General features: G+C 38.9%; 1 protein-coding gene across 3 annotated transcripts in view; it reads right to left on the reverse strand.

Annotated features, from left to right (window-relative positions):
* cetp (cholesteryl ester transfer protein, plasma) overlaps positions 1-25,251 on the reverse strand; it is a 43,892-nt gene extending 18,641 nt beyond the window's left edge. For 2 of the 3 annotated variants that reach the window (XR_009063119.1, XM_057835688.1), the window contains exons 1-10: positions 25,113-25,251; positions 20,661-20,870; positions 18,378-18,492; positions 18,170-18,301; positions 14,037-14,107; positions 13,854-13,941; positions 13,369-13,438; positions 13,214-13,274; positions 10,808-10,899; positions 4,223-4,322 (exon numbers count right to left, since the gene is read on the reverse strand). Coding sequence is in view for 1 of the 3 variants with exons in the window: in XM_057835688.1 (XP_057691671.1) it covers positions 4,223-4,322; positions 10,808-10,899; positions 13,214-13,274; positions 13,369-13,438; positions 13,854-13,941; positions 14,037-14,107; positions 18,170-18,301; positions 18,378-18,492; positions 20,661-20,805 (874 nt within the window). In the remaining 2 variants the exon portion in view is untranslated. The remainder of the gene's footprint in view (positions 1-4,222; positions 4,323-10,807; positions 10,900-13,213; positions 13,275-13,368; positions 13,439-13,853; positions 13,942-14,036; positions 14,108-18,169; positions 18,302-18,377; positions 18,493-20,660; positions 20,871-25,112) is intronic. The other variant, XR_009063120.1, reaches the window with a different exon arrangement.
* Between the last annotated feature and the right edge of the window lie 211 nt (positions 25,252-25,462).

A 25,462-nucleotide genomic window follows, 5' to 3' on the forward strand; every position in this document is an offset into this window, starting at 1 on the left:
CTGCAAGGTATGTACATGGCGGAAAACACTCAGGTGACTTGAAGTTCCGCTCTGAGACCCCCAATTTGGCCAAATTTCAAAATTGTCCTATATGCATGTGTGATGGCTTAAAATCTCAATTTTCTGGGGGAAGAAAAATTTTTAACAGGAGGGCATTTAAAAAAAAAATGAACAGAAAAACCCTAACTGGAGGTGAGCGCATGAGAGAGCATAATTAAAGAAACCGTGATTTTAATGAGATATTATTACTTAGCTCTTTTCGATCCAAAACTCCATGTAGCATGTATCACCGAGTGTCAAGACACAGCTGTGAATGGCTACAGCTGGATTTTTGGGGGATTTTATGGGCGAAACATGGTAATATAATGAAGACCGTGATGCAGAAATCGCAGACAACAAGGAGTGGTCGAGATTTTCATTTCCATATATTTACTCATTAAACGTTTTTTTTCTTTTTCTTCAATTTTTCTTTGTTTGGATCGATTATTTATCATCTAAAATATTGGGGAAAATGCGACAGTAACAAAAAAAATACAAGAGACAGTTATGCGGTAGATATCATGACTTTTTTACAGATGCTAATTTTTTCATTGTGACGTGATTTGTAATTTAAAAAAAAAAAAAAAAAAAAAACTAAATATAAGACATCAATTAATGATTCCAAGCTAAAAATGACAGCCATTTCGAATAATAATACTTACCTTCTTTTTATGGCTAGGTTGAAACAACGGTTGCGCAACGTCTGTAAACAGGGGTTTTCAAGGTAAGCGGGCAAATTAAAAATAGTTCGGGGACTTAATGCGCCATGAACCTGCTATGGCAGCATATAGACATATTGCTCTATCAAACACAACACTTCTTTTGGATGAAAATACAGCAATTTATTTTAAAGAGGGGTGCAAGAGCAGCAACTGCTTTTTCAGCCTTGCCTGTGTTTTCTGCCACAGATAAACAAAAATAGTATGTCATTCTTTTTTATTGCAGCTAATGATCACAATAAAAACATTTGGACAACATGATTCCGTTATTTTATTTAAAATGATTGTTGCATGTGCAAAATTGGTGAATAAATCACAATTTATAAAATGATAAGAAAAATATTAACAAAGGTTGAGCATACTAGGAATTTGATATCAGACAGCAGAGCTTAAGGGAGCCAAACTTTCACTCGACACCCGACCCTACAAGACCTTCAGCGGTATTCAGACGGGCTTTCTCCCACTGTCTTTGGTAATTCCAGCTCCAATAGCGTATCCTAAAGTTGATGCAGTTAAAAAGTTGGTAGTTGGATCTCAGGATCGAGCTTACGGTCCACTTCAAGGCGAGCCCCAGCCTCGAACCCCCCACCCCAGGGAGAATGACGTAGTCTCGATATATGTCCATCAACATACAAGTCAAGTTGTCTTCCCTTGCCTAGCAGCGTTTTCCACCTGTAAACAAACAAACAAAAAACTTGTAACACTTGCTTTTATGCAGTGCCATCCAACACGTACTGATTAAGCTACAGGCTAGCAGCAGTAGTTGTAGTAAATAATATCAAAGATCACAATCACAATCATCATGGTAATATATAATAGCAAGGGCAACAAGTCGTTTCATGCGCCAGATTTTAGGTTTTGTATTTTTAGAGCACATACCCTTCATACATGTACAGCCTTCAGTCTCCCTCCGGTGTTACCGGCATCCATGGTTTTTGGTACGGAGCATTGAGGCTGGCTAGGTTCTACATCCGCCTTCACGAAGACAAAATTCCCGTGTTCGTGTATAAGGAGACATCCAACTTTGTGGCTGTGCGGGTACTGCAATGCCTCAGCGCTTCCCAGATGGCGTTTCCATCCACAGCCATAGAGTCAATAAAATACAATAAAATTTTACTTGTGTCAGCCACTTCTTTATGTTGTCTTCCCATGTCGAGATGGCAGAAGGATGTGGTATATCGAAATCGTGGTTTTTCAGGGTTTTTAGTGAGTGATGCCACTCCAGCGCCATTGAAGTCAAAGGTAAAATAAATTGAAAAAGGAAGTTGTAGGCAGACATAGGGAAGTAAAGCGGAAGTACCTCGGAAACTTGTCTATGGCGGAAAACACAGACAAGACTGAAAAAATTTCTGCTCTTGCACTCCTCTTTAAAAGAAACTGCTATATTTTAAGCCAAAACAACTGTTGTGTTCGATAGAACAACATATCTATATGCTGCCATAGCACATTCATGGCGCATTAAGCCCCCAAACTATTTTTAATTTGTCTGTTTTACCCTGGAAACCCCTGTTTACAGACGTCGCGCAACCGCTTTTGTTTCAACCCAGCCATGAAAAGAAGGTACCGTATTTTTCGGACTATAAGTCGCACCTGAGTATTAGTCGCACCAGCAGAAAAAAAAAAAAAAAAAGCCCCGAGACTATTTTTATTTTTGGCCGTTTTATCCTGGAAACCCCCGTTTACAGACATCGAGCAACCGCTTTTGTTTCAACCCAGCCATAAAACAAGCATAATTAATAATATTTATTATTCAAAATGTCTGTCATTTTTAGCTTAGAATCATTAATTGATGTCTAATATTTCATTTGAAAAAAAAAAAACGTTAAAAATTATTCACCTGCATATTTTAAACTTTTAAACAAATTACGTCACAATGAAAAAAAAATGGTCTCTGTAAAAAAGTCACGGATATGTACCTCATAACTATCGCTTAATTGTATTTTTTTTGTTTTGTTTTGTTACTGTAGCATTTTCTCCGATATGTTAGATGATAAATAATCGATCCAAACAAAGAAAAATTGAAAGGAAAAAAAAAAAAAAAAAAAAACGTTTAAAAGGGTAAATATATGAAAATGAAAATCTCGACCACTCCTTGATGTGTGCGATATCTGCATTGCGACCCTTGTTATATTACCATGTCTCACCCATAAGATCCCCCAAAAATCCAGCTGTGGCCATTCACAGCTGTGTCTTGACACTCGGTGACACATGCATGAGTTTTTTTTATCGAAACAAGGTAAGTACACGATAATATCTTGTCAAAGTTATGGCGTCTGTAATTCTGCTCTTGCATGCTCTTACCTCCAGATAGGGTTTTGCTGTTTCATTTTTTTTTTTTTTTTTTTTTCTTCTTTTTGATTTCCTCCTGTTCAAAAAATTTCTTCCCCCAGAAAATGGAGATTTTAAGCTTTCCAATGATGTATCACACATGCATATCAGACAATTTTGAAATTTGGCCAAATTGGGGGTCTCAGAGCAGAACTTCAAGTCACCTGAGTGTTTTCCGCCCTATACGGGGGGGGGGGGGGGGGGGGGGGGTTCTTGTAAAGGGAAAAAAATTGTTTCGTCCACAGACAGCGGCTGGCCTATTTATGGTTGTATATATTAAATAATATTATATATTAAATATTCCCCCTTATTTTATTCATTTTTAATAGGGGCCCACTGACATTGGGAGTGTGCAAGGCCCAAAATCTGGTGCTTCACCCACGCTTGCAAGTGTTTACACACGGATGCTCCTGCCACATCAAATATGAAAGCGGAATTACGTTCCTATGATCAAGCGTTGGTGATCGCTGTCCTTTTATAACGCTAACAGTTAGAGATGGAACTATGATGTATCCAAACAAAGTCAGATATTTTCTGCTTGGAAAAACTATTTTCAGCGGATGAAATTCAGTGTTAAGTCAATTATGTGGGAATAGCGACTCCAAGTGGAAAATAGTGATACTACATGGCGCAAGGAACTTCATTGTATTCTCTATAAAAAATAAAATAAAAAAATAAATGCTTCAATGCTGAACGCTAATATTTTGCCATTGTCCATGCTCTTCTTGTTTATAACCAAAATGACTTAAGTTCTTAGAACAATAGCTATGATAAAGTTCCACTAAAACAGTGTTTAGGGCATTCCATTCGATGGTTAGTCAAACGAGTCACCTTTAGTGGTACCAGGCACTAAAATGAACAAGAAATGTATTTCATGCAAACATCTCTCATTAACCAAACAATCACAATCTCACAAGTCATGCCAAGTCTAAGTTGAGTGTTTAATATGTCTGGAGCAAGCAATTTTCAAGTCTTAAACTTGTCACTTTGAGTCTGTCATCTGACACACATATTTGTTTATTAATGAAGCATATGTTCACAACCCTGTCAATTTAGCACTTCATGCCATATCTTTTCATATTTGGTTATCGTTTAGGTATCTGCAACGTGTTATTGTATTGGGAAAAGATGCTGACCTGAGATCCAAAAGTAGAGCATTTTATTTTCAGTTAGTTGTTGGGGGTTGAATGCTGACTCGTAAATCACCGCAGAAGTGTTTTTGTAATTTGTTAATCCCTGGGGAAAAAGAGCAAAACATAATCATTTTCACTTTAGTTGTCACTTTAATAACACAAATTCCCTTTGACTCCTCTGTAACTTTGTTTAGTGCGTGACACATATGGCGGAAAACACAGGCAAGACTGAAAAAGCAGTTTCTGCTTTTGCACCATTCTTTAAAATAAACTGCTGTATTCCAAGCCAAAAGAACTGTTGTGTGTGAAAGAACAATATTTCTATATGTTGCAATAGCAGATTCATGGCGCATTGAGCCCCCGAACTATTGTTAATTTGTCCGTTCAACCCTGGAAACCCCCGTTTACAGATGTCGCGCAACCGCTTTTATTTCAACCCAGCCATGAAATGAAGGTACGGTAAGTAATTATATTTATCATTCAAAATGTCTGTCATTTTTAGCTTAGAATCATTAATTGATGTCTAATATTTTATTTAAAAAAAAAAAAAAAAAAGACTAAATAATTATTCACTCGCATATTTTAAACTTTTAAACAAATTATGTCACAATGAAAAAAAATGGTGTCTATTAATAAGTCATGGATCATAACTATGGCTTAATTTTATTTTATTTAGTTACTGTCGCATTTTTCCCGTTATGTTAGATGATAAATAATCGATCCAAACAAAGAAAAACTGAAAAGGCTAAATATATGAAAAATAACATCTTGACCACTCCTTGATGTATGCGATTTCTGCATCGCGAGCCCTGTTATATGACCATGTTCCACCCATAAAATCCCCCAAAAATCCGGCTGTGGCCATTCACATCTGTGTCTTGAAACTCGATGATACATGCTGTATGGAGTTTTTGGATCAAAACAAAGTAAGTACGCGATAATATCTCGTTAAAATCATGGCGTCTTTAATTATGCTCTCGCGTGCTCTCACCCCCAGTTAAGGTTTGCTGTTTAAAAAAAAAATTATTTTTTAATGCCGTCCTGTTCAAAATTTTTCTTCCCCCAGAAAATTGCGATTTTAAGTTTTCCAATGATGTATCACACATGCATATAGGACAATTTTGAATTTTGGCCAAATTGGGAGTCTCAGAGCGTCACCTGAGTGTTTTCCGCCATATATACAGTCATCTGAAAAAACTTAGGACACCCCATTAAATATTCAGTTCAGTTCTGGAAAAGAAAATGATTTAATTGCAGGTAAACAACAAAAATTAATTAACATTGTTTTACTCATGAAATCAAATAAATCAACAAAAATGCATATTCTAACCTAGGAAAAAGTTAGAACACCCTACCACCTCATAGCTAGTGTTACCCCCTTTGGCTGAAATAACTTCAGTGAGACCCTTTTTGTAGCCATCTACCAGTCTTTGAAATCTGTCTGAAGAAAGTTTGCCCCACTCCTCACCGCAGAACACTTTCAGCTGTGAGATGTTTGAGGGGTTTCTTGCATGTACAGCACGTTTCAAGTCACCCCACAGCATCTCAATGAGATTCAGATCTGGGCTTTGACTCGGCAATTCCAGGACTCTATTTCTTCCTTTTCAGCCAGTGCTTGGTGGATTTACTGGTATGTTTTGGGTCATTGTCATGTTTAGGGTCCAGTTGCGCTTCAGCTTTAATTTTTTCACAGATGATCTCACATGGTTCTCAAGCACCCTCTGATACATCATAACATTCATGGTGGATTCTATGATGGTGAGCTGGCCACGTCCTGCTGCAGCAAAGGATCCCCAAACCATGACACTTCCACCTCCATGCTTCACAGTTGGTATGAGGTTATTTTTCTGGAATGCTGTATTCAAAACAGCATTCCAGAAATGCTGTTGTTCTGGTGTCCAAATAATTCAATTTTAAATTCATCTGTCCCAAAGAACATGATTCCAGAAGTCCTGGTCTTTGTCTACATTCACTGTGGCAAATTTCAGTCTGGCCTTCATGTTCTTCTTGGAGAGCAAAGGTTTCCTCCTTGCACACCTCCCATGAAGGTTAAACTTGTGAAGTCTCTTTCTGATTGCATGCACTTTCACATCAACAGTAGCAAGAGCCAGTGTTAGGTTTTGTGTTGGTTCCCTCCTAGTGTGTTCATGTGATTGCCCATTGATTTCACCCGTTGTACCTGCTCCTAGGGTATCCTCCAATCTGCATCCTCCTGTGTAATCAAGCTGTTCCTCGTTGTCTTGTTACCCCTTGTCTGCGTGTGTGTATATAAGCTCCAGTTTCTTTTCACTCCTTGTTGCGTCATCGTCAAAGTCTATGTCAGTGTCCATGGGCACATCCTGTTCTCGTCAGTTTTCTCCAAGCCTTCGTGTTCCCCTCAGTAAGTTTTTGATACCCAGCCTTTTGTTAGTAACCTGAGTTTTGTTTGCTAAGACTTTTTGGATTCCCGGTCATTTTGTTGGTACTTTGTTTTTTTCTTGGCATTAATTAAAACATTACTGCACCGCCTTTTTTGCCTCACTTCCCTTTTCCTGCGTTTGGGTACACACACCACCTGCCTGTTCGTTTCATGACAGCCACACTGCCAGACCTGGGCATGTTGGCAGTTGTTTTGAATGTCCTCCACTTGTAGACAATTTTCCGGACAGTGGAATGACTGATTTTATATTTTTTGGGATCTTTTGAAATCCCTTAACAGAGTCATAAGCATCTACAATCGTTTTTCTTAACCCTCAGATGCACAAGTTACTGGACCTTACACTCTTCCATAAGTGGGTCAAAAATGACCCATATTAGAACCAATGTGTTTTATGCCATTTTGGTGAAGAACAATCACTTGTATAGTAATAAGTATTATATTTAGGGCCACACAAGAATGATTTCATGCTTGAAATATCTCTATGATTCAATTAAAACAGAACAGCAATAGACTTTATGCTTCCTTGTATTTTATCATCAATGATGAAGAGCTCCCATGCATTTTTTTGGTGAGACAGTGTTGCTAAGCCCTTGTGGAGGCACTAACCGATTTCTGAGGATATTGTGGCTCTGTGTTTTGCCCTGGGTGGGAGGTAATTCTCTCTAGTAAGAGCCCTACAAACTCATTCTGTTGGCCATGATTTGGACATTTTCTTCTTCAGAGGACACAAAAGTGGAATCTTATGAGTCAGATTGATCCTGTTCAGTTGGATTTCCAGGTGGACAACTGCCACTGCCACTCGGACAATAGTCTGGGTCCTCATCAACAGAAATTTCGGACACTTGAGTCCAACCCCGTCACTGCCTCTCCATTATTCAACATCTGTAGGACCATTTCAGCTGTAAATCTCGTAGCTATGACATTTTGGATAAGGAAACATAAAAGTAGTGTTTTCAATAGATCAATATGTAGCTGTATAAATAAATACACACACACACACACACTATATATATATATACAGTGATGTTAGCTAAGTTAGGCTAGATTCATAACGCAGGTCTTAATGCACAAATCCGATTTTTTCGTGTTTTTCCGACTCGACTTAACGGGAAAAGTCGCATAAAAGTGGACCATTTCAAATTCGATCCAGGTCACTTTCGTATGTGGTTAAAATCCCAGAATTTCCTGAATGTGGCTGCAGTCTGAACTGTCAAGTCACCCAGATTGGAATTCATACAGCAATTAATGTCAGCAAAGAGCGAGAGAGACAGGGCACTACGGTAGCGGTGCAGCTGTGAATTAGCGCCTAGCTTGAACGCGGATTTTGGGGAAGGAGAGGGCTTGACAAGTCATAAAAAAATAAAATGGGTTGATGATAAGTCTGAGAATGCTCGGTTTCCTCTCTGCTCCACTCCTCCTGCGCATGCGGGCCAGTTTGCTCAGCGCATCTCAGACTGCGAATTAGAGCGCATGTGTGATACTTGAACAGCCTCAATGGACAAAGGCAGTCTGAACGGGCACGCCAAAAAAAACAGATATGACAAAAAAATCGGAATTGTGCATTAGGACCTGCTATATGAACCTAGGCTTAGTTAGCTAGCCAGTTATGAAATAGGTTAATTTGTTGATAAATAATAATAAAAAGAGTCATGAAAGACACACACACAAAATACTATATAGACATAATACTTAAATTAACGCGTTACTGTAATCTAATTACTTTCTTCCAGTAACGAGCAATCTAACGCGTTCATTTTTCCAAACCAGTAATCTGATTAAAGTTAGTTTCCTCGGTGCCTGTGCGTTACTATTTTGTTGTTGCCTCAAACTGTATGTAGAATGAAGAATACTGTAGTCATGTACGAAGAACATTTGAATAGAAAATACTGCTCTTGAGTTTGGGAGTGACATCACATCTCACATTTTCTCATCGGCAAAAAAACGGGTCACGTGTATTACCATGCTGTGTGCGCACCGTCTGCCACAGCGGTAAACAACATAGCCTGGCTACCTACCAGGATGTTAACAGTAAAGGAGCCGGAGAGATACAACAAACGGCTGCATTTGCTCACTGGAGATACAGCCATTATTTCACATTTCTGTCCAGTAAAGATGACAAAAATATCTCCGTGCGTTGCAAACTCTGCGCTGTCTCAGAAAGACTGTCGACCGCTAAAAACTCGACATCCAATTCAACAAGGAAGCACTTGGAATTACAATTACATTACATTTATTGCTTTACAACTTTTATAGACAACATTTTAACGGCTAGGTCTTTATTTCAAAGGGGAAGTTCAGAATTTTTTACATTTGGCTTAATCTTGGAGTTAGCGGGGGTTTAATTAATCGTTGGAGTTGATTTAAACAAATTTCGTGCAGTTTGTCAGTTATTTGTTAGTTTTAGGGCTCCGGAATAGCTAAGCTAGGGCGAGTCAATGGTGGTTTACATCAACTCCATCGACGAAATAAATAAAAAAAAATTCTGTTATTTTTATGTTGAAGCAGCAAAAGGAGAAAAAAAATTGATAAAAAGTAATTGATAAGTTACTTTTAAAGTAACTTAGTTACTTTGATAATAAAGTAATCAGTGAAGTAACAAGATTCCTTTTTTGGGGTGTAATCAGTAATTAAATTACTTTTTTAAGTAATCTGTGACAACACTGCTTACAGTACACATATCAGCTCTTGCTGTGTAAAATACCGTAATCTTCTTAAGGGATGTCACTTTTTACACACCTAGTCTGTGTTGTTCACGGTAAATTTATTCCTGACAGCCTAAGTTAATAAGAATGAAAGATTCCCATTGGATTCCATAGAAAATGGATGTGGGTCATTATTGACCCACTTGTGGAAGCTTAGGGTAGTAATACAAAAATGACAATTTCCTCAAATGTTCGAAAATTTCATCAAAAATTTGAATGACATAATATCAAAAACATGTTTTCGAGGAATACCTGGAATATGAATTGATAAAAAAATTTTCAATCCGAAGATATTTCAAGAAAACAACCTCACCTCATTTTTGACCCACTTATGCACCTAAGGGTTAAGGCCTCAGACAGCTCCTTTGATCTCACCATGGTGTTTTCTCTCACTTCAGCAGTCAGGGGCATGTGAGGTTTAAATAAGGCAAGCCTCCTTCAAAAAACTGGGTAAGATGTTCTAATCATGTACACCTGATGTGATACCCCTGGGTGGGATTTTAGAGATTTTAAGTGGGATTGAATGTGGGGGTGTCCTAATTTATTCCACAACAGAATTTGCATTAATTTAAAATTACATTTTACTGAAAGTTATAAAAAGTATTTTTTTCAGTTTTAATTGTTTAGTTCTATTACTTGAATCTCTCAAGATTGGTAAAATTGACATTAAATATCCATATGACCAAATATGTTAGAAAACACACAGGCTTCCATAGAGTGTCCTAATTTTTTCACATGACTGTTTACAGTGTAGATAAAATATTTAATTATTTGCTACAACAACAGTCAGAGCCGAAATCCTCTACAGCAGGTACAGTATCTTACATTCTATAGGACAGAAGTGCACGTTTTGTAATAAGACGACCCCCCCACAACATAACGATAAAATGTATAATAATATAAAATGTATAATAAGTAAAACATGTAACATAGTATCAAATTAAATAATAACAAAAAGATAGCAAAAGAATCCTTTTTGAAAAATCAATTTGCGAAAAATAAATAAATAAATAAAAATAAAAATAGCTCAAACCTCGTCCCACGTCAGAGGTAGAGAAAAAGAAAAAAAACATTTTTCTCCAAAGGGACGGCCTACAGGGACCATCGGGTCAGAGCATACAGTATATCGGTTTATGCAATAAGAGAAAATTAATCTGGGCCGAGCCATGGACTGTACACGGTTAAAAAGATACTAGCGTGTGGCGTAGAGTAAACAACAAATTCCTATGCCGTTTTATCATGGCTTCTCAGAGAATTCAAATATTTATTGAAAAAGGACCGACACCCATGTGAATAAGCTTAACAGAGGAATGGAATAGCAATAAACAAATATGTACGATTAAACGTAATGTATATATATTTAATTATGTTCGTGTTCATTTCTTTGCTGTCTGGCATATTATCAATATGAACCATTCTCAATTAGTTTGCCTAGTTAAACATGATGCATGTTACGGTATTGTTCACCTTGTGGTAGGATTCTATGTAGTTTGCAGTGATGGTGGGCGCAGTGGTCACGCCGATATCTACACTGATGTCTCCGTCACTGAGGAATTGCTCTGAAAATGCATGAGGTGACATGATCTAAGGGATAGAAGTCAAGTACAGTTCAGGTAAATACTGATTTTAACATTGTAACCAATTTTTAAAATGAGAGAGCCTACACATTATAACAATAAAAAAAAAAATCATACGTATTCTTGCGTGTGTGCGTGCGATGAACTCAGTACTTTGGGTACAGTGCAAATTATGATAAGACCCAGCACAACAAAGTGCACTTCTATTTGTGACTAGTCTTGTCAACTCTCTACATTGTCAGCGTCGGGTCAATTCCAGAGTTCATGACTCCGTTGACCTCTGCACTGACTACATTCTTCACTTGTTATCGTGAATATTGATTGTTCTCCTTGAGCAGATGGGTCACTCTTAACACCTCTAAGTCCACATGATAGTAGTAGACCAGCTGTCCCACATCTTCTGCAGGATATTCAACCTCTCCCTGTGCCCAGCAGCCAACCCAACCTGCCTGAAATCCGCTACGATCATCCCGGTTCCCAAAAACACACCAGCATCTGGCCCAAATGACTACCGCCAGATTGCCCTCACCCCAATAATTATGAAGTGCTTCGAGAGGCTGGTTCTTTGGCACATCAAGGACAGTCCCCTCGCACCCGACTCTAACCAATTTGCATATCGGTTGAACAGATTCACAGAGGACGCCATCACCATAGCTCTGTATACAGTGCTAAGTCACCTGGAACAGCAGCAGAGCTATGTAAGGATGCAAGGATGGTATTAAATGCATTTAATACCATCATCCTGGACATCCTGGGCCTCCCCTCGCCCCTCACAGGCTTCTGACTTAAGGATTTCTTGTCCAACAGACCCCAGACTGTGAGACTTGGCCCACCACCATTCTTCCACCAGCGCATTGAGCACCGGCTCACCACAGGTCTGTGTGCTGAGCCCCCTCCTGTACTGTTTCTATACCTACGACTGCAGTCCAATCCACAGGAACAACACCATTGTCAAGTTTGCTGATGACACCAGAGTGGTTGGACTGATCTCACAGGGAGATGAGGCAGCCTACACAGAGGAAGTCCTCAAACTCTCAGCCTGGTGCTCAGACAACAACCTGGCCCTGAACACTACCAAAACTAAAGAGGTCATCATGGACTTCAGGGGGAACAAAACAGATCCGCTGCCCCTGTGCAACAATGGTGAGTGTGTGGAGAGGGTCTACACCTTCAGGTTTCTGGGAGTCCAGATCTTAGATGACCTCTCATGGACAGCAAACATAACAGCTATCATAAAGCAGGCTCAGCAGCGTCTGCACTTCCTGCGAGTCCTCAGGAAGAACAAGCTTGATAGGAAGCTGCTGCTGGCCTTCTACCACTCATCCATTGAGAGCCTGCTAACATACTGTACGGGAGCTCCACTGCCGCAGACAGGGAGAGGTTTCAGAGGACAGTCAAGGCAGCAAAGAGGATCATTGGCTGTCCTCTCACCTCCCTGATGGACATCTACTCTTCCCGGTGCCTCATCAGAGCTCTAAACATCCTCAAGGATAGCTCACATCCTGGTTTCCAGCTGTTTGAACTGCTCCCTCTGGGAGACGCTATGGGTGTTTAAAAGCAAGAACAAACAGACTGTGGAACAGTTTCGTTGCCATCTCCACCCTAAACTGCCATATGTAATACCACATCACTCAATGTTCAATAATCATTTAAATACAATATTCCATGTGCAATACTTACTCACGTGCAGTTTTAACGTTCACTATTCAATGCCTTCACTGTCAACTGCTGCTACTTCACTTCAATTATTTGGACTGCCTGAACATAATTTTGACATTTCATATTTATTTTGATTTTATACTTTTATACTTGCAAGTCACTTTTGAGATTTTAATTTATCCTGCACTGTGGAGGTAGATGCTCCACAATTTCATTGTACAACTGTATAATGAAAATAAAGGGTTATTCTATTCTGTTCTATTCTATTCTATTCTATTCTATTCTATTCTATTCTATTCTATTCTATTCTATTCTATTCTATTCTGTAGTTGTTTAGTATGATCTTTTAGGAACATTTGATCATTTACAACCTCAAGAAAGAATTTAGCAACAGCCAACAAACAGGAGGGTAATGTCTGGAATGCAGTCATTTTTAGGCACTTTTAATGGCCACTTTGTCGAACGGCCTTACAATTATTTCACACCACCAAATCAGTTGGTTTGTAATTGTTAAGGGTTAGTTGACACTTATTGCTAGGTCAGTATCAACGAATATTTCTTTAGTTAAATGTTAGGGGTGTGAAAAAGTCCAAAGAGCTGGCAATTTACGGAATGACATAGTTACATATGAGCCCACCTGCTCTCTCCTGTATGAAGTCAGCTAATATATTTGCCACTTTGTTGATCTCCTTACAAACCTACATGAGAAAAAAAGCATCAACAGAACAACACTGAAGCTATCATATTGATGACCATACAGGGATTAAAAGATGTTGAAAGGTAATTTAGTACCTGTCCCTTGACAACCAGTTTGACAGTGAATGTGATGAAGTCAGTGAAGAGCTTCTTGAGCCAGTTTGGTCTAAAAATGAAGGCAGGCACACCAACACACATACACAGTGTAAATCATCTTCAGCTGACGGTAATTACAATATTTTTTTTTGACTACATGAACATTATAAAAAAAGTATTGCAGGATTAATTTATCAAAATCTTACACTCAAGGAGCAAATTATGAGCCGAGATTTGCAGCAGAACACATGATTTCTTAAATGTAAACACACTATTGGTGTTTAAGCATTATTTAAATTGATGTGCAGGTCATAAAAAGGGAGAATGTGTGATTCATGTGATATTGATGAAATTCTCATTTAATTATCATTATTTAGTTTTGTTAAATAATGATTTTAAAGATATGTTCAAGTAATCGGAAAAAAAAAACAAAAAAACAAAAAAACAATAATGCAACCTTAATTCAAAAACTATTACTAACTCACTCTTTATCACCCTGCAGGTGCAAACGCAACTTGTCAAAGTTCAAGGAACAAGATGATGTGTCTGCTGCTACCTTCCCCTCGCCGCAATCTGAGACAAAAAATGTAATATTTTGATATGACTTGAAAACATCTTGGAGACATTGCATTTTTGTAAATACTCAGTATAAATAATACCATACTTACAAAGTTTGGGGTTGATTCCAAGATCAATCTGGAACTCAATCTCAAAATTGATTGACTGAACAACACTGACTCTAGCCAAAACAAAAAGCAAATGCCTTTATACTTGCAATATTGAGAAACTGAGTACATTTGCAGTTATCATGTATATCAAAAGTGTTTATAAGAGTCTTTCACTTGTGCAAATAAAAGCATTCAGTAGTGTTAATGTTAAAAAATTCCAGGTTGTTTGCATGTTGTGGGCTAAGGCTAGGTTCATACTGCAGGTCTGAATGCACAATTCTGATTTTTTGTCATATCTGTTTTTTGGCGTGCCCGTTTAGACTACCTTAGTCCATTGAGCCTGTTTAAGTACCACGCATGCGCACTAACTCGCAGATGCGCTGAGCAAACCGACCCAAATGCGCAGGTGTATCAAAACAAATGACTACACATGCTGACTCAACGTCAGTCAAGGGCGATTATATTTTGATTTCTAAAAAGAAGACACAAATAACAGACATTAATAATCCCTGTTTAGTCTTATATTCAAAGTTCATATGGATTGATAGCATACACACATTCTGCGTGCATTACGCACACACATACAGACAGTTTGCTCGAACTCTCGGCCATGTAAGCAATCTTGAAATATTGCTCATTTGGAGCACAGAGTGAAAACAGAGCATTCTCAGGCTTATTTGCTCCCCCCATTTTATCTTTTTTTTGACTGTTGTCAAGCCTGCCTCTTCCCTAAAAGCCGCTTTCAAGCTGGGTCGTAACGCTAATGCTCCATCGCTACCACAGTGCCCTGTCGCTTGCGCTCTTTGTGACGTAATTGCTGCATGAATTCCGATTTGGGGGACTTGACTTGACAGTTCAGACCGCAGCCACATTCTGGAAAGATATGGCCCAGATCAGATTTTAACCACATACGAAAGCGACCTAGATTTGAAATGGTCCAATTTTTTGCAACTTTTCCCATTCAGACTGTCAAGTTAATGCCTCACTCGAGTCGTAAAAACACGAAAAAATCAGATTCGTGCATTAAGGCCTGTGGTATATACCCTACCCACCGACGTCACAAAACCACGTGCTCGCTGTATGGTTCCGCCCACTTGTTCGTCATTTTGTCTCTGTATTAGCATTGGTTTCAATTGATCGAGGAATTTAAAATGCATTTCATGGAAGACCTGGTGCTTTCTGATGCCGTAAACTCACTGGATGTGTTGCATAAAAGGCGTTATGTGGAAAAGCTTCGTTCTATACAGTCGCCAGATCCATATTTGATGCCCAAATCGATGTTTTTCGACCCACTGTCTTCGCCCTGTCTGCCTGACATCTGCTACGCTGATATTTACAACTATCTTGTCCACACAAAATCAGCCTATTCTCACGAAAGTTTGAAAAACTTTAAGAGCTTGGAGGCTTATAAATGCTACGTTGCTGGTTGGGTGAAACAGGTCCTCGTACACGAAAATTCGGCAGGAATCTTGTGCTCGGAAGGTGAGTTACGAAATTTTCAATTCAAAATCTTTTGTTCTTGCTAACATCCACTGTCAAGTCTAATGTATTTCATGTCATTTGTCAATGGAGCTAGGGCTTTTAATGTTTATATGGATTAGCGATAGCACTCTCACTACATACATATGTGTATGTTGTCGGCGATTAGCCTAGCAATGATCTTAATTGTGGTTGTCAGCCCAAAACCCTCTAAATATATATTAAATGCATCTTACCAGATATAAAATGACTACTACACAATCTGTGGTAATCGTTTGGAGCCCAGTTTTCTCGTCGAATTGCAGCAGCCCATCTCGCTCTCTCCTCTCCGTGTCTCTCGGAATCCGGTAGAACTTCAAGTCTCTCCGTCTATCTTCTCTGTTATTGCAACCGACCGCCACACACGCCTTCACCATTTTGATTATTAATGTTAACGAGCAGAAAAACACGCCGTAAATAGGAGGAATGTACGTAGCCGTAACAGGTCAACACGATGTGTTGACGGACAAGTGGGCGGCACCAGTCAGGAGAGCGGAGTTGTGACGTCATGTGGGTAGGGTCTATTAACCTAGCCTATGACCCACGGTCATTGAGCCAAAATGTTCAAACTTTTCCTCATCTAAGGGGCCGTTTATATGGTGACTCTCTGAGAATACGAAAGATTTCAAATTTGCATTTATATGGGCCCATCTCCCTTCAAACAATGTCGCAATTCCACATGAAAACGGTGTAGTATTCATGCCAAGGCCTAAGGGGCAGTGCAGATTTACAAGGCGACAGCGAATGATGCACTTTGACCCAACCAAGCTCCTCAACCCGGAAAAAAATATGCCAGCCCACTCGAAGCAATGGCATTTGTCTTTTTTTCAAAAAGGCACAAAAATGGAAACATTCAACATATTTAATTTAAAAGTATCATTAAAACAGTAAATTAAAGCCGACATTCCACCATATTTGTTGTTTTTTATGTTTAGTAGCACCGCTGCGCACGCCCAATGTGACGTGTACGAGTGCTGACGTTATCGGCGCGGTCTCGCGCCGCCGGAGGCTTTGATATTCATTCTGAGCAAGCACCCCTCAATCCCCCGCATTTGAATTCTTACACTTTGGAGGCAGGATTCAGAATTTTTCGTCTTCGCCTTCCTTCTTCGCCGACACCATATGCTCGCGATGCCATTCCGCTACTCAGTCATTTCGCCATGTAAACTGCCTCTAAATCTTCTCTACACGCGCATTTGCAAGTAAGTACAATAATAGGTGGATTGATTGAAATATTTAATTTGTTCAAATGTATATATACGAGCGCCTGTAGTTATATTTGTAACATTCTGCATATCAGCGCAATTAGCCTGAATAGCATTAGACAAAATAGGTAAAGTGCGATTTATTGTTCTCCTGTTTATTTGCAATTGAAGAAACCACATATATACATATATAAAGCAATTTTTGTGAAGAGCAAGTTTGGTCTGGTTACATAATCATCATATCATATAAGTCCTAGTCGGACCATCTGCAGTGATTATCATTCTCCAAGTCACACCAGCCTAGTGCTATTTTTCAGTTAACTAGAAAATCCCATTTCTGGAGAAGTTGCAATGGAAAATTTTACTGTGTTTTTTTGTGAGCGCATTTGAACGCATCACGCGGGAGCGAGAGTACGCTCGGCTTTTATAGCAATCCCCGAGTTGTAATTGAAATAAATCTTTAGAAAACAACAACAAAAGCCTGACATCGTTATTTGGGATGTTACAATCGTTGCTTAGTTACGCACTCACCGCTTGGAAAATAACAAATAGAAATATAGTGTGGCGCGGCGTATATTTCCTGGAAGAGGAAACCCCAACCAGGGGGGTGTGTGCATAACAGTGGCCAAGACAGGTGGAGCCACTCGGGCAGACGTTTTGTGAGTCCCGCTGTCCTGGAGGTGGTGACAATTTTGACAGGCAAAAAAGTTATGAAAGTGAAACTGATCGCACGCCTCTGTGATTTGGGGTACCACGACGTTCACTTTCGTTGTTTAATTTTCCCTTATGCATTTTTTTACACTCCAGTTCACTCGGCATTGAGTTGTGAGGTGCCAGCCCCACTGCTGGCTGAGCGGAGACTAAGCGCGCAAGACGAGCTCTGTCCTAACGCCCATCTCCATGTAATCCACGACGGGAGGACCACCAATGGGCTCTGAATTGAAGCATACTATTGGGACTTACGTTTGAAAGTCCAAGAAAAATGTGTGAATGCACCATTAGCTCATCATCGCTCATTCATGTCAAGCGAGTCGGCTGGTTCCACATTTGAAATTAAGGATGCACTCATCAAAAGAGCCGGATATGGCTCGCGAGTCGTGAGACATAGGTTCCCGACCCGTTGTGTATCGGGTCACTTTCTGTTGATTTTAGGGCAATTTGGGTCACTTCCTGTGAATGGAATTACCGTACATGGGTGTCAATAAGCGGGAGTAGGGGGTCACTATTGCGTATGAGAACAAAGGATCATTAATTTACGGTCACACATTTTGCGCTAATCTCCATTCAACAAAGATTTATTATATTTTACACAGATTCTTAGAATTAAAAATGCATAATACAACACTGAATGCAATTATTACACATACATAATGATTTCGAGAAGTTTTTTTATTTTCCAATCATACTTACAGAAAGCCGCCATAACCATAGTAGAGGGTCCCACTGAAGGCTGCAGATACATTGCTTATCTCTATGGCGATGCCTTCACCCGCATGAAGTTCAAAGGAGCTCTGACCAATTGTCAGATTGTGAATTTCCAAACTGGTGAAAGAGTTGGAAACAACATGATTTATAGGTATCTCATTTTCCAACTGTTTTTATGCATGCATTTACTCACTTCTCAAGGCCATATGAGACTTTGCCAAAGAAGGGCACGTTCTTTTCTGCCTTTACGTCGGGATATCTGGCATGCTGGAATGCTGCCTCTATCACTTTGGTGGTTTTTTCATTCACTTCATTAACGAGAGATTTGGGCAGTCATTGAAACATAACATGTATCAGCATGGATAGCTACAAGGATACAGGAACTGCATTTTCCAATTAAACAAAACAATCATAAATGTTAAATTGAACTAAAAATGATCAAATGATCACTGTCTGCCTTCCCAGTCAAAATAGATTGTACGTCTATCGCCGCAATTGCAGGCAATGTATTAATACAGGTAGTCCCCGGGTTAGGCCCTTATTTGTAATTGCGTAAACAGTACCTTATTGTTCCTCACAGTATCTAATGTTTTACTTATTTTATTACTATGACTGTTCTGCCCTTTGGCGAAATGTGTATTTGTTTATAATGTTGACTATTGTTTTGTGGTGCATGATTTTATTTGGCGCAGGAAGCATAAAGCAGGTAGTACTTCGCACGCGAGTAAGAGCGCAAGTACACAAGAAGAAGAACGTATTTGCGCACACAAAGAAGAGCGCATGCACACACACGAGGATGAGCGCATTTGCTCCCACGAAGAAGTCGCGCAGCCGAGTGAGAGAGAGAGAAGGAAAAGATTACAGCTAAACTCGCTGTCTAGCGAGGACGTAGCTCCAACGTCTTGGCAAGGACAATACAATGACGTATATACCATGTTTTTAGATAGTTATTTTGAGATTTAGGGGGTATTTAGGGGTACTAAAATGGTTCATTCAGACTTACACGGGAATTCGGGTTCCGTCCCCAGCGTAAGAATGGAACTCATTCGTAACCCGGGGACTACCTGTACTTTAAAATAGAAATAAATAAATACATTTTTAAAGAGATCCACAGATAGAAAGACTTGTAGTTCTTAAAAGACAAACGTTATTACGAGTTAAAATAATTTGATATCAAAACCCGTCTTGAAGTTTTCGTTTTTATACAATTTGCAAAATTAGTTTAACTAGTAGGTCGCCATTGTTGTTGACGTCACAGGGCGGTGATGTCACTGGGTTACTCTGCCGGCCTTCCAGAGTACGACATGTCATCTGTTCAACCCTTTCAATTTGAACCCGAGAGGAACATTAAAAAGCATGACAGCACTGTCGATGTTTCACCAAGCGAGCAGCAAAAGCAAAATGAAAAGGAAAGACGGGATGAGACGAGACCAGACTGACAAAACCCAACCATTTCTGTCAAAATGTGCTACACCGGGGAAACGTCCTACAAGAGGTGAATTTGACACCCAAAGTACTGCCGTGCGCTTTGTTATGTACTCATATTTACATATATGTTTACTTGTATGCGTTATGTAGCCTTTTATTCTTAGTCAAAGCAATCATGCATTTACATTTTGGTTAGTTTTAACATATCATTTTGTGTCATAAAAGTGAGCCCAGCTATCTTAGTCCTTTGAAGACCAAAAGATGTAACATGATCCCCCCCTTAGTCTACTGAAGTCTTTGATAATCAAATAAGGGGAAGTCACAGACTGCCACAACTGTTGACCAATGGTTTGAATGATTATAGTAAATGCCCACTAGATTGTTAAACGTGAGCTATATAATGGAGTCAGATTCTGAAATGTGTACCTCATTCATCAAAACTTGAGTAAATACGCTACGTGACTAATGTGGTCAACAGATCAACAATCTGCTTTAAAGCTACCACAACAAAACACGATGTTGAAAAGTATGAGAGGGAAACACATTCAAAAAGTATTTTGAGGCAATGAAAAGGTAATAAAAGACTCAATAAAAACACAAATAGTAAATACTCGCCACTTTTAACCGATGTGCGCATGTTTTGGACGTCTGGCCGTGTAGAAGGACTTGCAGAACACCGGAAGTGTTCGTCTAGTGACAGTGACAAACTATGTCATCACCCCAAGCATCCATTGCACGCATAAAACATGGCGCGCTATGTAGGTCAAAACAAATGTTGTAGCTTTTTAAATCAAAGGCAATATTTTATGTGTTCCTAATAATATATTGTAATAAAAGAGAACAACTGTGGCTTATTAGACCCTACAAGTCTTTAAATCTGAGGTTCCTTTTAAAAACCCACTCTTTTTCACCAGATTCCTATCTTCTAAAAATGACATGATCGGGCCTGATTTCTGATAAAGTGATTGTATCAGCGAGTTTCTATACATCAAAGTGGGTGAAGTGACAAAGACCAAGTCTAGAGGATAAAAAATGTTAACAAACTCACACACAACTGCTGCAGGGTATGTGAGACGGCACACTGTTCCACTGAATCTGTATGCTGAGGCAGAATCCTGCAGGCAACCATGTGATGATCCATACACAGATAACAGGAGTAGCACAAGTAACAGTGGAGAAACGCCAAAAGTCATTTTGCGAGGCAATACTGTACCAATCTCTTCGTGAACACTCTGATGTGTGAGTTTTATTTGGAACCCTGTAACCACAGACACACACACAGGCACGCACACGGACACATAAATTCGTTTCAGTCTAACTTTAACTCTATTGACCTTTCTTAAACTCAGCCTCCTAAACGGTCATCGACCAATCATATGTCCTAGAGACCGTTGTTAAGTGAGAATGATTCGACCATTTTTCGGATGCCCCATTGTCTCATTGAGTCATTATGTGGTTTTGAGATCACCAAATGCCATAAAGCTTTCCAGAAGTAGACGAATAGGATTAACAAGCTGAAGACGTCCACAATGATAAAGCGGTGGGTCTACGGAATATTTAAATCAGACACAAGGTTACTCCAGGAAAGTAACGGTGTATGAATGTAGTTATTTTCCTTCTCGAAGCCGAAAAAAGACAACTGGATTCCAAAGCATTCAACAGCAAGGATGTACAGCGTGACTCCCAGCTAAATATCTCACAAATAAAAAAGCATACGTATTCTCTTAAGTAAGATTACTTAACGCCATAGGCTAAATTGCCTAAATTGTTCTGGCAGATGCAAGAACATTCCAAATTTGATATCAAAGCAGTAGTTTCTGTTATGGAATGTTATATCTTACTAGGATGTAATTCGAAAACGTGTCAATAGCTAAATTTTGCTTTAACTTCATGCAAAGACTCCACCATCAGTTGACAAGACAGCTCCCACAGACTCGCCACGCCTTCCCATAGTAGGCCGGACCCAGGCAGAAGTTCAGTAGGCTTTCACAGTGATAAACTAAAACACGCTGCATTCTAACGCCGGATTTAAGTGGAAATAGGACGCAGCTTTTACTGCGTACAAGCAGGCAGGAGTGCCTCAAGAGTGATTTGGTTGAGGATTCAAGGTAATTATTAAATTTCGAAACACATATGCACTTTGAAACGTCAATACAATGAAATGAATGGAAAATTAGCAAAACTTTAGCTTGAAACATTTACGTAAAATGAAAGGTAACTGCCCGTTTTTTGCTTTTAACCAAGAATCTAGACTGTTTTACGTTCATATCTATAGAAATTCCGTGATTTAGGCATTTATTTACAAGAATTTAGAATTTGTGACGGCCGCCATGTTGGATTTTGTACTGTATCGCTACAGTTGTGGTTGTGTATAGAAAAGTGTAAATTTTGCTTTTGTTGAGTAAAATTAAGATGATTCTGCATGCTTTCTTCAAGTATTAAGTTTCTGATGTGAAAATTGAATGATTTATTAGCTGAATTAAAAAAATAATTAAGTTGCTATTTTGGGCTAAAACTAATATGATATGTTAAATATTGCTATTGATCCTGAAAATATAGGTGATTTTCTTTGGATTTGGTGATTTGTGTGCATTTAGCATAAATTTTTAGAATTTTACAGTCATTTTAAGATTTGTTATACCTGTATAAAAAAAATAAATGGGATTTTATCAGGGAACGACTTTGAATTGTTTGATGTCGCTACTCATGGAGACTCATAAGACTCTTAAGGGAGGTGCCTGGTTTGGTTTTAGGTCGCTTGCGGCATTGGTTTTGAAAATATTTAAATTTTACGTTTTTGAAAATAGGCCCCCAACAGATCGGCTCCGAGATCCGCGGCCCGTCAACTGATAGTGAAGTATATGCTTCATATCTGCAAGCCCGTCGGCAGGGGGGTTCAACTGGGTATGTTGTCCTGGGCCTCAGGACCATAGGGGCCCTTGAATGACCCTTAATTGATTTTACTTTACATTCACATATTTCTTTTTTATTTAATCATTGTCTGATGGGTTAGGGTTAGGGTCATTTCTTTATATATACCATATTTTCCGGACTATAAGTCGCACCTGAGTTTAAGTCGCACCAGCCATAAAATGCCCAACGAAGAGGAAAAAAACATATTTAAGCCGCACCTGAGTATAAGTCGCATTTTGGGGGGAAATTTACTTGATAAAATCCAACACATAGAACAGATATGTCATCTTGAAAGGCAATTTAATATAAAAATACAAGAGAGAACAACATACTGAATAAGTGTACAGCATGATAATGTTACATGATGCATGAACAACGAAATGCGAATATTCTGTCCTCACCAGGACGCTACGGCTTGGTCCTGGCTATAAAGCGAGCTAAACTCCCAAATGACGATGCTGGACGTCCGTATAATATACTGACTTTATTTTGGCTGTCGTTATGACACCATCATTTGAAGAGTGAAACTAAAAATAGAAATAATACAAATCAAATTCGTCCTCAATACCAAAAAGTTTCGTATCAATGTAAATAAATGATGATTAGCTGCTATTACAGCAATGACACAAACGGTTAGCATGCATTCGCTAGCATTAGCACATCGTTCAAACAACCACACAACTGAAAACACACAAAACAACAAAAAAGATGATACACGGCATTGCCTCTGTGGAGATATTTTACAAGCATAAACAATGAACGTAGGTTAGCAGCCGTGTTTCTCTCTCTCTCTCTCTCTCTCGCCCACTCACTCAGACACTGCGTAGCTGTCTGTCTTCTCCTGGCAGTGCTATTCTTCGCGTAAACAAGTGCGAGTGCACCCCCACTTGGGTGTGAAAGCGCCACAAACTAAAAGCATGCATTTCAATATAAAAAGTCAATAATACAATTGAAAACACATTGCCAAAGGCAGAATGCGAACATGGCCATAGCAATTAAGAGTTATTCAGATAACTATAGCATAAAGAACATGCTAACAAGTTTACAAAATATCAGTGTCATTCCAAAACACCAAAATAACATGTGAAATGATTGGCTGGCAACCAGTTCAGGGTGTCCCCTGCCTACTGCCCCGAGTTAGCTGGGATAGGCTCCAGCACCTCCGCGACCCTCGTGAGGAAAAGCGGCATGGAAAATGAATGAATGAATGATATCATAATGTCTTAATAATTTCAGAAATAAGTTGCACCAGAGTATAAGTCGCACACCCAGCCAAACTATGAAAAAAACTGCCACTTATAGTCCGAAAAATACAATTCAATATAACCCCTCCTTTGCATATTGTAAATGGAGTTGTCCGATATTATCAGGTAGCTGATAATTTCGGCTGATAAAAGCATTTAAAAATTATCAGATAATATCAGTATCGTTTTATAATTATCAGTTTTGGGCCACGATGCATATGGCACTGCCTCATGGGAACTTTGCACTTATGCTTGAGCCCCCGAAAAATTATGTTTAGACTATTTTGATTTCAGCAATAAATATAGTGGTGCCATATAGGCACGTTTTCAATAGCTTCAGTTAAGGTTTTTCTCTTATTTTTCACACAATGTTTATTTGGAAAACCTTGAAGTTGTTACATTTATCATTATTAAAGCATCCAGTGGGGCATCACAATACAATTAGCTATAATATGCATCCACTATGCATATGGCACTGCCACACCGGGACTTTGCACTTGTGCTTGAGCCCCAAGAAAATTATGTTTAGACTATTTTGATTTCAGCAATAAATATAGTGGTGTCATATAGGCACTTTTTCAATAGTTTCAGTCAAAGTTGTTCTCTTATTTTTCACAGAATGTTTATTTGGAAAACCTTGAAGTTGTTACATTTATCATTATTAAAGCATTCACTGGGGCATCACAATACAGTTGGCTATAATATGTTAAGTCCTCGACCGCATGGATCAGCATCGGTTTGATTTCAGTATCAGATTTTTGGAGTGGGACATTATCGGGATATCGGTTAAAAAGTCGTTATCGAACAACACTGTAAACTCTTTTGCCTCAGTCTGGACGATGTTGCACTGGTATTGCTCTCAGGTAAATCACTTAATACTCTCCGGTATACTTCTGCCTGCAATGCAATGTCACAAGGCTTGTCGTCTTAGCAACTGTAACTAAGGTCTATGAGCTTTTGCGGAAGGTCAGTTCGTATAGTGAAGTGTAGTCCATAACTTATAATCAGGCTCGCCCAGCTACTAGATTTCAACCACCTTGTGATATTGTCTTTGTACCATGTCCGATAATCTTTGAGACGCTGAACTTTATACAAACAGGTACATAGGCAGAAAATGTAATTCAATCATCCAGTTTTACAAGTTTGAATGAATTACTTGTAAAAACACAAGCTTTTCCAGTCACTTTGCAGAGTTGGTAATTTTTTTGCATTGGAGATCAGCACAAACTAGAACAGACTACTATATCAAATCTATTATTATTTGTTTAAAATAATCAGACAGAACTCACTTTGCGTAATTATGCTTTGCAGTGATTAATAGTGTAAATATGTAGAGAACAAACCTTTTTTTACCTCTTCAAATATCTTCTGCCCACACTTTTCCTATTGAGAGTGAAAAACTGTGTACACAGTCAAAAAAATGATAATATCCCATTGAACAAACAAATGAAATGCTGGAGATCATTCCAACATGAACAAACTACTGTCCAGCAGTAAACCTTTTTTGGACCCACTCACTTTTATTTCTATTTGCTGGAGGTAACTGATTTACAGCACGAAGCTGTATTTGGTGAAATTAATATTGCACCACCTAGTGGGAGTATTGGTGTACAGTTGTATGAAAAAGTATCTAAACCTTAAGGAATTTCTCAGCTTTCTGCATAAACTCACCATCAAATGTGTGGAAAAAAAT

This window comes from Corythoichthys intestinalis, chromosome 5, assembly GCF_030265065.1.
Source record: "Corythoichthys intestinalis isolate RoL2023-P3 chromosome 5, ASM3026506v1, whole genome shotgun sequence".
Lineage (NCBI taxonomy): Eukaryota > Metazoa > Chordata > Actinopteri > Syngnathiformes > Syngnathidae > Corythoichthys > Corythoichthys intestinalis.